A 13,335-nucleotide genomic window follows, 5' to 3' on the forward strand; every position below is an offset into this window, starting at 1 on the left:
CATGGCAATATTTCTAGTGCACGCCTGTTTTTGTATGTTTACTTGATAGGATGGAAACACTAGCTTGGAACCCAGACATGTTGCATTGACATAGTTACATATATAGTGCATTCATAATTATGTACCCACTGGATCTGGTTATGTTCTATTTTGGCCCTTAATGACACCATTGTAAATAAAAATAAAATAAAAAATGCTCAGGCCTGCTATTGATTGGTTGACACAGCGTTTTTTGAGGCTGGCATGATATCCACCAATATGAAATATTATGGAGTGGTCCCCCTTTTATTGTTGAAGCAACTAACTGAAATGTTGAGAGGTCCATTTCCAGACCATTTAAAGGGGAATTTCACCCTGAAATAGATTTTTAATGGTAATTGTATCTGTCCCCTGAAAATATATAAAAAAAGGTGGCAAAAATGTTATAGATATGTCTCCTATCGTTGAAAAGTATGTCACAATGGCATGGTTTGTATCACTGGGTAGCCACACCAACTGTCAACACAGCGAAGACACACTCCAAATCTAAGAGGTGTGTTGGGTTCTGGATGTGAGAAGACAGCCAACTAGTTAAAGAAACTGTTTTAACCTTCTAACAGGTGGAGGGATCAGTAACATACAATATGAGGTTAGGGTGAAAGTCCTGTGCTGTGTTTGTAATGGTATGGCTAAAGGTAGCCTATGCGTTTGAGGCTTTTGGAACATGGAGGAAGAACCAGAGCCCCTCACCGTGTTTGTGCTCGTCTCCGGCAGACCTGATCCACTGCACCAACGAGATGAACGTGAGCATTCCCCAGCTGGCGGACACGCTGTTCGAGAGGACCGCCAACAACAGCTGGGTGGTGGTCTTCAAAGCGCTCATCACCACTCACCACCTCATGATGTACGGCAACGAGGTGAGCGCACTTACACAGGAACTTCATTCAACCAGACAGGAAGACTGAGAACTCTTACTCCTCTTACTGCTGCTGTAGTCAGAAATAATAAGCGAAAGATCAACATTATTGCTCTGAAGGCCTAATTTATGCAGCCAACTGGAATACATTTGTAAAATTAATTTTATAGTGTTAGGAATATATGAATAAATATGTTCATTTTTTTTTGACTGAGCTGGTATGATTATAAGGTAAGCTGTAGTCATGTAGCTACCTGTTTGACCGCAGTTGGTCTTGAACAGTGAGATGGAGAAAACAGTGAAGACCGAAGCCCTTTCTCCTTAGGCAGCACTATGGCTATTATCCGCTGGTTACAGTCGGCGCTGGCACGATTGGGATTCTACAGCAAAGCCCCCTCTGTACTCAAACCCAGTGTCGAGCAGGATGTCTCTAGGCCCTCAGGATTAATAAATCTGACATCCCCAGCCAAGCCTACCAAGGACATTGCCTCTTAACAAAGGTTCCTGAAGTAACCGTGACATTAGGTTACACTTACTGCAAATTAATAACGCTCCGCTAGCAGAAAGGTGAATCTGATGATTTGATCTCTGTCCTCATTTGCATTCGTTTAGTCCTGTTTGCTCATCGGAACCCGTAGCATCTGTCAACTGAGCCTAATGAACACAGGCGATTATTTACCCAGTTTCTTTGAATAACATTACCTTATCTGTTTAACCGAGGTTTTGTGGGTAAAACTGCGGTGTGTTGTGTTTTATCTCTCTTATACTTGGGTGGCAAGGCTCTGTTACGGGGACGAAAGGCTCGTTTCGTTTGTGCGCGCGCAGAAAGGATTCGCGCGTCGGGACCACGCGCCTCGTAGACGGGTTCAGCGCGGGCGGACTCGCGCTTCGGCGTGGGGTGCAGCCCGGGTGGCCGCACGATTCCCCTGCGAACGCGCGTCCGGCCTCTTTCTCACGCACGGCTACGCCCCCCCCCCCCCCGCTCCGTACCGCAGCTCTGCTCCCCCCCCCCCCCCCCCCCCCTCTTGCTTTCAGGATTTTCAGATTTAGCATGCTTTGTCCGCCCTAAAACCGCGGGGGTGAATCCGGTTTTCGGCGGAAGGTTCCGGCGACGCAGGTGGAGACGGGCCCCTGAGCGAAAACAAACAGAGACACAGAAGGGCCTGACGTGGTAAATAGGGGGGTGGGGGGAGCCCTGTGCTCTGTCTCCTGCGTCAGGGGGCATTACGGGCGCTTCTGGGGTCCTCCAGCCTGCTTATGCTTGAGCAAGGAGAGAAGCACCCCCCCCTCTGTCTGCTGCCTGGAAATGGTGCAGAGCTTTTGAGCTCCTAATAATTGATAGTCATAGTCATAACTCTGACCTCATTGTCATTGGCAAACTATTTTTCTGTAGCTAAGTTAAGATTTGGCATGAAGGTTATGTGATTACAATTAGCATTTTGCATTATTATTATTATTATTATTATTATTTGATTTAGAAGACATAGTAACTGGCTAAGTCCTCTGGGCCAAGCTGGTCAGACAGCCGGTGGACAAAGAACTGATTGTGATCTGATGAAAGTGCTGATCGTAGAACATTGCATAGTGTGTGTCAGACAGAGGGAGGAAAAGAGAGAGAGAGAGAGGGAGAGAGAGGGAGGGGGGGTTTGGAGCGAGGTGAGAAATGCGATTATTTTCTGAGTCATTCTGAGTCATTGTACTGTCCCAGATCAATTCAAGAATCGGGAGAGTGACGCTGCAGGAGTGGAATTGCGTCAAAGACCGCACGCAAGGAAAGAACAGCACCGAGGACAGGATGACTATGAGATTTACGAGCGGGGCAGAATGTTTCAGCGTTACGCAGGCCTGACCGGAGGCTCGCTGCAGATCCGGGGTGTTTAGATTGGGTGTTCCCGGAAACCCTTGAAGAGAATAAAAACTTTAGACTTTGGAAGGCTTCCAGTGGGCAGGACTCGCAGCAGACGGAAGCCAATCAGAGTTTAAGCACACCGTTGAAAGGCGTTAAGAGACGTTCAGTAACCTGTCATTTGAGGCCAGAACAGGGCAGACTGCAGTAAGGAGAGCCTCCCGATGGGCGTGACCTTCAGAAGCCCACCAATGGGAGAAGGGGTCAAGGCATGATGGGCAGGGAGGGAATGGAGCACACAGGTGTCACGGCGTTTGGTGAAGAGGTGCTCCATATCACACAAAGTCTATTGGATGCATAGCATTCGAGCACTGCTTTTGACCCTTTCAAGGGTTAGGCCTGACCACAGAAGCGGCCTAGCTTCGTTTCACGCGTCCCGCATAGAAGGTTTGAGGTTTCTTCAGGAATTTGAAGTGTCCTGTCCTCACCTGGCCCTAGCGTCCCTCCGTGACCTCTCGAGAACTACAGTGCTGTTTTTAAAGGACGTTGTAGAAGATCGTAAACTCCATTCGGGATATTTAATGTGGCCATACCGCCTGCCTTCTCCTCTTAGGAGTTTAAAAGAAAAAAAATGGTGCACACACACCAGAAGCAGTTTCTCAGGCAGAGTGCTTTGACCTCTTGTCTCCTTCACCGGAGGCGGAAAACATTACAAAAACGCTCCCAATTCGCAGAGCACATTTTCCTCTGCTGGGGGACCCGTCTCAAAGCACTAAAAACCTTGCCGTCCTTCCCCCCCTTTCCCCGGAGGTGGCCGACGAGAGCGGAGCTTTCGCAGTCAGAAAATGAAACCCGAGCCCGTCCCCTCACGCTCGTTACAGAGCTGCAGCGTGTTTGGTGCGAAGCCCGTTCCTCCTCAGATGTAGACCGAGGCTCCGTGTTGGGCTTGAAGGGAGGGTAGAGTTCCGCCCCGTCGACGTTTTTTTTTTTTTACACCTCCCGCTGGCCCGGGACTGATCTGTTTTCCTGTGGGGTTCCTGGCTCCCCGTTCCCTCCGCCTCAGAAGCCGAGCCGAGAGGCGGAGCTTTTCCATTCCGGCGTTTGGGAATGTTTGAAGGACACTAGAATGTGCTGTTAGATGCCGATAACGGTAGCGGTAACAGTTCATGAAGCACTTTCCTCCCCTTGCTTTGCTGCCTGGTTGATTTTAAAATGTGTGTTCTTAGCTTTCCATTTTATCCACCGAAGTTGTGGAGTCATGATCACCAGTCAGAAAGATTCATCTGTTCCCTCCCTCCCCCCCTCCTTTTTCCTTTCTTCCTTGGCTCGTCCCTCACAGCGGTTTATCCAGTACCTGGCCTCCAGAAACACTCTCTTTAACCTCAGCAACTTCTTGGACAAAGGCGCATTGCAAGGTAGGATAATGGGACTTCAATGTGACAGCGTACCGAAGGACTAGCTTAGCATTGCGCAGTGAATATGTCCAAAGCCAGTATTTGCATAAGGTTAAGGAAAGATGCGTTGTCTCTTCCAGGATATGACATGTCGACCTTTATCAGGCGTTACAGCCGATATCTGAACGAGAAGGCGCTTTCCTACAGGCTGGTGGCTGTGGACTTTACCAAGATGAAGAGAGGGTAACCACCACTCTGATTTCCCCAGCTTCCCTTCAGAAAGACCTGTTAAGAGCTTTGCTCTGATCAGCATTACTGCATCCGGAGTGAATTTGAACCCTTTCCCCTTTTCCTCTCTGGGATTTTGTACAGTATATACAAATATACAAGTATATTTCAATATATATGTAGACTTTTGAAAAGCTGCTTGCATCTGACAGGATTGATGGAGTGATGCGCACTATGAGCACAGAGAAGCTGATCAAGACCCTCCCCATCATCCAGAACCAATTGGACGCCTTGCTGGACTTTGAGGTACCGAGCGCTCGCTTTGAAACTCTGGGATTTATGGGTAGGAGTGCTGAGAACGTCAAGCCTGAGAACGTTAGCACATTTTAGGGGAACAGATGCGCACACACTATTAAATGCTCACAAAATGATACAAATAGTGCTTTTTTTAATGGCGCAAGCAATGTTTTGATCTGCGAGGCCTTGTCGAGTGTGCCCATCACCTGTTTACTAGTTTCTCAACTTCTACATTTCAGCTCAACTTTTAAAAAATGCTGACTACAGGAAATCCATCTGTCAAAGAGCAAGCGCAGTTATGCAGTTTAAATAGATTTTATAGTAATTACTTTATTGATTTGTTTTCTTTTGAAGAAAATCAGAAGTTTTGATCAATTTTACTGCAGACCAAAGGTGCTACGCATTCATTGTCAATACTGTGGTAAAATAAATTCTTGCAGGAAGAGTGATGGATTTGAATGATTTCATCAGAGTGATTTTTAAAAAAATTAAAAATAGTTGTGTGCTTTAGTAGTCCTCGCAAAGTCCTTACTGTTAAGTTGCGTACCTGGGTTCCAACCTCCTCCTCCTTGCTTTTCTCCTGTATAAAACAAATGCATTCTCTTCCCACCTTGCAATGGGGTTCTTGCAAACACAAAAAAATGGCTGTTTCTTTTAACCACAGCCAGCCTCTACACTATTTACTCTGCTGTAGTTGGAAGACCCATTGGCCTGAATTCAGTCAACATTCGTCCTTGACTTTGGATGTACAAATAAATTCAACTGTTGCATCATTTCTTCACCAACACAGTTTGTCAAATTATTTTTTAGTATGCGAACAAAAAAACAGAGAGAATAAAGAAACTGAGAAAATAAAGAAAATAATAAAGATTAAATAGAAATGATATGGAATATGAATTATCACACACAAATATGACGAAACACAGGCTGTTTTATATTGGAAGTTTGAACATCACAGATTGTCCCCCTCGTCCTGTACGTCCTGTAGCAGATTTCCAAACTAACCTTTGAGCCCTCCCTTCCCAGGCCAACCCCAACGAGCTGACCAATGGGGTCATCAATGCTGCCTTCATGCTTCTGTTCAAAGACTCGATCCGCCTCTTCGCAGCATACAACGAGGGCGTCATCAACCTCTTGGGTAAGGAGCCCAGGTGGACAGTCGTGCACTTTCATTGGGCTAGAACAGCCCCTTGGCCCGTGTAGTGCACTTACTGTTTAATCATTACACATTAAGCAATTCCACAACGCTTTGTATGAAGGGTATCTGCATAACGGATATAAAACACTTTGTATGAGAAGGACTCGTGCACAGTTAAAGTTATTGTTAAAATGGCGATAAAAGTTTCTGACACCAATACATTTTTCAGTATTTTTTGTTTTTTATGTCTATTTTTGATAAAATGAGAAATGCCTGGCTATTCATTTAAAAGAGTGTTTTCTGTATTTTTGTCTATGACATTGTTGAAGGAAAAACTCTGCTGTACTTGCAGGTAATTGGGGACAGTTACATGACTTAAAGTATTGTTTAAAATCTAAATGCCTCAAAAATGGAAAATACAAAACAAAATAAAATAAAGAAAATACAGCTCAAGGAAATGACCTCATATTATAAGTGAATGTATATGTTTTGTGTATGTACTGAGTGTGGTGGCTGAACACATAAGGATGCAAATCGTGGCTGCATATTACAAATAACTTGAGTGCTTTCAGACTCAGAAATGCATTGTAGACCGTCATTATCCTAACATCGGCTTCTTGGAAGAGGAAACTATTCTTATGTTGCTGAGTTTAATTATGGTACTTGTCTATCTGAAGGTAATTGCACGTTGGAAATGTGTATTGAACATATTTTGCTGTTATTGCATTCTTAATGGCTCTATCTCTTTCTCTTTTTTCCCTTCAAGAGAAATATTTTGATATGAAGAAGAACCAATGTAAAGATGCTCTGGACATTTATAAGAAGTTTCTCTACAGGATGACAAAGCTGTCCGAGTTTCTCAAAGTTGCCGAGGTAGTTTCACGCTCTCTTTTTCCGGTTCAGGTGCAAGGAAGGATAAAATTCTTTACAGGAAGGGTAAATTGTTTCAGTTGACTGTGAGAACGGGGGTTGGTGCAGCACTGTCTTTTTAGGGTCCCCCTCTCTTTTTCTTCGCCCACCTTTTCACCCTTAAAACCAGCATCCCCACCACCGACAGCCACGATCGGATCTCTAACCGCATATAGTATTATAGCATAGAGTAGGTGACACATCCACCTTTTCTCTTCCATGAGCTTCTCCTGCACCTTGAGTAGGCCTGGACCGTAGCCAGTATTTCATCTCCGTTCACCTCAGCAAGATTGGCATGTGATGAAAGGCTATATCCCCTGGGACACTATGTGACTGTCCCTGTCACGCATCGATAGGAAGACAGTGTATTGTGTCTGTGATGGAGTCACATTCTACCCATTTGATTTTTCTTAATTTTAATTCAAGTACCTGTACTTACATTGTATTTCTTTTTTAGCACAGTAGTTGTGAATATAGAGTATTCTGCTTACAAATTATACTCAGGGGTCCCACCATCCTTGAAATTCCTTGTAAATTTTGGAAAGTCTTGGAAGCACTCAGATATTATGCCAAATATTATGCCTTGAGAAATCATGGGAAATTTCCCAAATGCATAAAAAGTATTCACAATAAGCTACTGTACATTTTCCTCCTCAAAACACTAGCTTTCTTCCTCACACAGTAGCCTTCGCACTTGCACGCTAGCTCAATTCCCTGACCGTTGGACCTTTTCATACATTTATCCTTGAAATTTTGAACAGTCACAGAAAATATACCAGAATACTGGAACATGCACAGCTGCCCCTCTGTGTATATTAGTCTATGGAGTGTTTTCACTGATCCTAAGCTCCTGTTCACTGAGACCACGGGAGGGCCCTGTCCCTCGGTTGCTGGGAAACAGGAGTGCCGAAGTCATTTGGCACAGCAGGCCCCTCTGTAAGCTTGTCTTCGTTGACTGTTAGGTGCCTGATACCCTTCATCGCGTGCTGCAATGAAAAACGCGCCCTTCCACTGTACTGGAAGACCCCTGTTAGTCATGCGAGGGTATGGTAGATAGGGCTGGGGGCCAGTTGCCCTTTTCAATTCAGTCAACTTGCAAAATCAATTGAAAATTTCATGAAATTGAAATTTTCGTGAACATTATAAGAATCTTGTGATTCTTGAATTGAATTAGGTCACCGAATATGGAATCAACCCCAACCCTGGGGGGTCTCTCATTATAAGCATCGTTTCTATCACTTTGTTTTCTTTGCCATAGGATCATAAAAGTTGAAAAATAGCCAATAATTTTTCCTCCACTTTTGATAAAGTTACTTTGGCTAGCTTAGAAATAATAAATTATTTGCTGTGGAAAATATTTTGAAGCATTGTTCCTCATGCATATCAACACTGTTAGACAGGAGAAACATCCCCTGGCTGGCTGTGTGTGGGTGTGGTTGGCAGGGCTTTCATATCTGTCAGTTTAAACTGACTGAGTGGGCCCGGTCATATTAATCTTTTAGTCATCTTGTAGTCCTTTTTGTTTTTTGGCTGAATCTGGGCTGTCCTACCTCGATTTCTCCCGGGTACAAGACCCACTCGTATTCATACCTTCCGAAATGCTCGAGACGTCAGACAGCTGCAACATCCCTCCCCTTCTCTAAAAAAATAAAGACAACTGAGCACCCAGTGCTCCCTCTCTTTCCCTCTCTATCTCTCTCCCCCCCTCTCTGTCTGTCTGTTGCTCAGTGAAAAAATTATGAATCTACGCACAATATTCTGAACAGCTTTTAGCTGCGTTTGTGCCCTGGTTTTTTTGGATGTTCATTTGGACACGCTTTGAAAAATCTGTTATTTAGAAGTGTTATTGTACCAACTTGCTTTCTTTGTAGGAGGGCAGGGGGATCTATCCAAAGATGAGTTAGCTTTTAGGGTTCACACATTCAAAAAAAAATGTCTACCATCGTGTGTCTTGTGCATTTTTTCCCCCTTAAGTCACCATTATTTGAGTGTTTATTTCTGGATGTTTCTCAAGCCACGGTCACATCCCCCATCTCTCTGTGCCCGGCCCATAGTTCTGCAACAGTCCAAGGCATTTCTGTGTGCAAAACCCCATTCCAGTTGTGTGTGTGTGTGTGCGCGTGTGTATATGTGTGTATGTGTATGTGTGCGTGTGTGTGAGCATGCAAAGACCCCTTTTTTCTGTTGTTTCGTTTACAGTCACTGCATGGAGTAATGGATCCTTTTGTTATATTCTTTTCCTGTCTTATTTTCTCCCCCACTTCCCCCTTCCTTTATTCTGTTTCTTTTCTTTTCTATTTTTTATTTTTTTTCCGTTTTTCCCTTTTTTTGTGACACAGCAAGTTGGGATTGATCAGGGTGACATCCCAGATCTAACGCAGGTCAGTGTACATTTCATCTCAATTTCTCCATGTTGCTCCATTCAAAACGCTGCCATTCCCTATTCACCCTACAGATTTACACCCCTCTCTCCTCTCTCTCTCTCTCTACCTCTCTCTCACACACGCACTTCCTCTGGTTCCTTCTGTGTTAGCTACAGGTCAGGGCCTCTCCCCTCCACACTGCAGCATTGTGTCTTATCAGATGCAATTTGTAGCCCTCTCCATTAAAAAAAGAAGTGGTCAGGCAGGCAGGCTCTTTAATTCATAAAGGATTTGAAAGTGCATTGTTCAGCAATCTAGGATTAAGGGTTGAAAGCAACTTAAGAGCGTACAAGGTGGTGTACTACAGGAGAAGACCTGTAATTATTGAAAGATGCAGTTCAGTTGACCCCCCACAGTCTACGGTAGATCTCATCTTATTTATCCAACAAAGTGTGATGTGATTTTTTAAAAATCCAACTAAATTGCATACCTTGTGTAAGGTTGCTTTAGGATGCGTTTACCAGATGTGTGCGCATATGCGGATTGTGTGTGTATGTAGACAAACAGATTGGCTTGCAACATGACATGGGTGAGGAAATTGATTTATTTAAAGTTTGTTTTATCATCTCTCTGAAATTGACACGCAAGCACCACCTAGCACACACAGCAGAAACGCGTCAGTATCTTAGTCTGAAGCATCGAGCTGCAGACAGGGCAGCCGAATGGTTCTGTTTTTGAGCAGGGCACTTTTCTCCTTTCTGTTCTTTTGTCTGGTTATTTATTTATTTTAATTATTATTATTATTATTATTATTATTATTATTATTAATAATTTATTTAATTAATTTTATTTATGGAGAAATTACTTTCCTTACTTTATGTATTTAAAAGTAAGGTACGACATTCCCTCATAGGAAGATACAAACATACTTTTTAAAAACATGATGTTTCGGCACCACATATAATGTTCTTTATCCGATGAAGGCTAGTTTGGCCGAAACGTCACTCTTTTAGCATAGAGGTAAGTTTGTATTTTCTCATTAGCGAATGTGAGGCTTTTCCTTTTGCCTACGCGCAGTATCGTTTGGATGGTAGCGCCACGGCTCTGTCGCCGGAGCGCAGACTTTTTCCCCACGTAGCTCTCCTCTCTGTGCTCATTAGATTTCTCAGTAGGAGGACATCCGTGATCTCTTCCCTCTTTCCCAGTACCTGAGAAATCCGTCCTTTCTGCTGTTTGGCCTCCAGAGTCTTTGTGGCAAAAATAACTACGTGAAGTGGATTAGACGTCAAAACTGAGCATGTTCATCCTAATGCAAAAACCTGTAGCTAATAAGCGTTTAAAACGCGCAACCAACGTGTGGGTTATTGAAGTGACGTGATTTCCCACAAGGAAAAAAATGGAAGAAAAAAAAAAGACCACGGAAGAAAATGGAAGCCAAACGCTAATCGTATGTAAACATATTGTGGATGTGCTTTTTTTGTATGTGAAAGCATATACACAGGCCTGTGTGCTCAGCAGAAAAGCCCTTCCTGTTATGTCAACATTAAAGGCGGGAGCGTCCCATTTGCTGGATATGAAGCAGTATATGACTTCACATGCCTGTGTGTATGCTTGTAAGAAAAGAGAAGTGTGCATGTTGGGCTCAAACCACTTTTCCTTTGACTTTTTTGTACATTTTTCCTGGGAGCTTGATAAGCTAATGCGAAGGGCATGTAACCATGGTTATTGGGAGAGTGGCGTTTTGCGTGAGGCGCGTAGGCCTCAAGCCCTTTACATGCGTGGGCTGTGACCTTCCTCACCTCTGCCCCGCTTCACCCCACAGGCTCCCAGTAGTCTGCTGGAAGCACTGGAGCAGCACCTGGCTTCTCTGGAGGGGAAGAAAACCAAGGAGTTCTCTGCAGCCAGCAGGTAGAGTTCACCTCGAAGGGCGCCACCTGCAGGGCAGGGCCTGTAGAGCAGTTGAGAAGCCCTTTTGGAACATGGTGCTTTGGCACCGTGCCATACTGTGCAGATGCCAGTGCCCTGGATAGCAAGCTGGTGTCTGTGCTTGTGAAATGTGGCTCATTTGGAGGTTTGAGCGTTTTAGGTGCCTGGCAAAGCACCTGTGTGTGAGAACAGCCATTTGCAAGGCTGTGACTGACTCCTCCCCCTTTGAAGTGACTGCAGGTTGGGATTGGGTCCAGTGGAAAAACACCAGGCTGAGCTTGTGTGTCTGTGTGTGTGTGTGTGTCTGTATGTGTGTGTGGTGTGCCCCCGCAGAGCCAGCACCCTGTCGAGCGCCGTGTCTTCCCTCTCCAGCACCGGCATGTCCTTCAGCCGCATGGACGAGAAGGAGAAGAACCTGGCCTTGGAGGAGGAGCAGACCAGGCTGCAGTCCCTCAAGGTGGGAACCAGTTTCGCTCACGTACTGTACTAGAACAAGCTCATGCACACGCTCACACACCCTGAAAAACCGATAAACAGACAAGGCATGCTGGGTGGCGTATTGACCAGGTCGGGTGGTGCTGCAGGCAATCTGCAATTTTTATTTGCTTTCAAATTTGTTTGCTCTGCATATTCAATACTTAAAAAAATGACAACAAGAAAAGGATAGCTTAATGCACTGCGTTTATGGCATAAAAATAAGCTGTGTATCCTCTGCCACATTCTAATTAAGACTCCACAATTGCATACAGAGCATCTTTAAGAATGTTACAAACTTGTGACAATATTTTTTAGAGCATTCAGTAAAAATATATTCGATCAAAGTAATTTGTATTAGATTAAATTAAAATGCTAAGGAGTTGCCGGGTCTGAAGCATTACTATTGGAGGACACATAGGGACACACCTGGCATTACTTTGGAGGTTTTATTAACTTTGTGCATTAATGTTAACATCCTCTAACCTTCATAAAACATAAATATAGGAGAAAAATTTTTAATACTTGGTTATTCGTCCATTGTGTTGGAGTTCTTTCTTGTTTTGGCCATGCTCATATTGTAAATCACTTCTAACCATGAAGAATGCCTGACTAGTTTACATTCTGGACAGAGGTGAATGCAAGCAAAATCTATTGCGGTTACCATCGCAGCACATTTGATACAAGCAATGCTGGAAGCGCTGTCCTAAAATTTCTTCTTACCATGAAGAGTGCCTGACCCGCAAGCGTGGGAAATGTGTTACCACGGCGGCACAATTACATCGAGAAATTCCATTTTGGAAAAATAAGGCTATAAGCCATCACTCCATTTAGATCAAACCTTCTGCCTTCTGCCATCTGCCATCTGCCATTATTTTATTTTTTTGTGTGGCAGCCCACCAGGTCTGTACAATTATAGGGGAAACACTGAATATGGAAAACAAAGTGCAATTATTTTGTATCTCACGGGCAAATGAGAACCACCTCTTGAAATACTAATAAACAATGGACTATTTTTTCCTTTTGATTGACAGGACATAATCGGGTAACCATCAGACTAGTTGTTGTCAGACTATTGGCTGATGGCCGATTGCATCATTATTCGCCGATAATGATCGGTGGCCAGTCAGATGGTGCATTTCCATTTTGTGTTTTTAAGTTTATGCTCAGGTTTTTGTTTCTTTGGCGCAGTAAAGATTTGAGTCTCTCTTTCTTTTATTCATTCCTTCATTCATGAGTGATTTTTACATTGTCGGAATTGAGGAATTATGTCCCGATGGTGTTGGTTCCGTATTCCGGTAAATTGGCCTCATAAACCATACAAACCCAATTCACACACGTACACAGAGCTGTGATCTGGCAGTGATGCATATCCTCATCCCAGACTCCCCCTCACCCCCTCTCAAGACACCGCCTTCTAACTCGTACCCAGCCCGCATCACATTCCTAGCCAAGCAGCAAAACACAGAGGTACGCACACGCACGCACACACAAACGCAAACACTTGGCAGTACTCCAATTGAAAACAGCAGAGTGCAAGAGGAGGCCAGAGAGCAATAAATGCCACAGGGCATTTTCTCAATATGATTTCAGTCCAGTTTCTCCGCCATTTATTTGAGCATCCCCGGGGCAATACAAAAGGACCCTCCTTGGGGGTCTCTGTTTTGTTTTTCCTCACGATTCATTGCTCAGTTCATTGAAAGTCAGCAGTCCTGCAATGGCAATACATTGAGCGGCAGAGACAAACCGACCTGGTGATGTCACAGCCTAGCTTGTTCCAAGACTGCTGCACCCTAGTGCCAGTAGCTGCAAAAGAAATACAAGTCAGTTTCAGATTTGAATGTAGGGCCATATCTTAACAAAAA

General features: G+C 44.1%; 1 protein-coding gene across 7 annotated transcripts in view; it reads left to right on the top strand.

Annotated features, from left to right (window-relative positions):
* The window catches only part of LOC118235714 (phosphatidylinositol-binding clathrin assembly protein-like), a 45,800-nt gene that overhangs the window by 12,689 nt on the left and 19,776 nt on the right, over positions 1-13,335 (top strand). For 6 of the 7 annotated variants that reach the window (XM_035433374.1, XM_035433372.1, XM_035433373.1 and 3 more), the window contains exons 2-10: positions 754-896; positions 4,081-4,156; positions 4,276-4,378; positions 4,576-4,669; positions 5,687-5,798; positions 6,565-6,671; positions 9,047-9,088; positions 10,893-10,978; positions 11,330-11,453. In XM_035433374.1, coding sequence (XP_035289265.1) covers positions 754-896; positions 4,081-4,156; positions 4,276-4,378; positions 4,576-4,669; positions 5,687-5,798; positions 6,565-6,671; positions 9,047-9,088; positions 10,893-10,978; positions 11,330-11,453 — 887 coding nt within the window. The remainder of the gene's footprint in view (positions 1-753; positions 897-4,080; positions 4,157-4,275; positions 4,379-4,575; positions 4,670-5,686; positions 5,799-6,564; positions 6,672-9,046; positions 9,089-10,892; positions 10,979-11,329; positions 11,454-13,335) is intronic. The other variant, XM_035433375.1, reaches the window with a different exon arrangement.

Source organism: Anguilla anguilla, chromosome 9, assembly GCF_013347855.1.
Source record: "Anguilla anguilla isolate fAngAng1 chromosome 9, fAngAng1.pri, whole genome shotgun sequence".
In the NCBI taxonomy this organism is placed as follows: domain Eukaryota; kingdom Metazoa; phylum Chordata; class Actinopteri; order Anguilliformes; family Anguillidae; genus Anguilla; species Anguilla anguilla.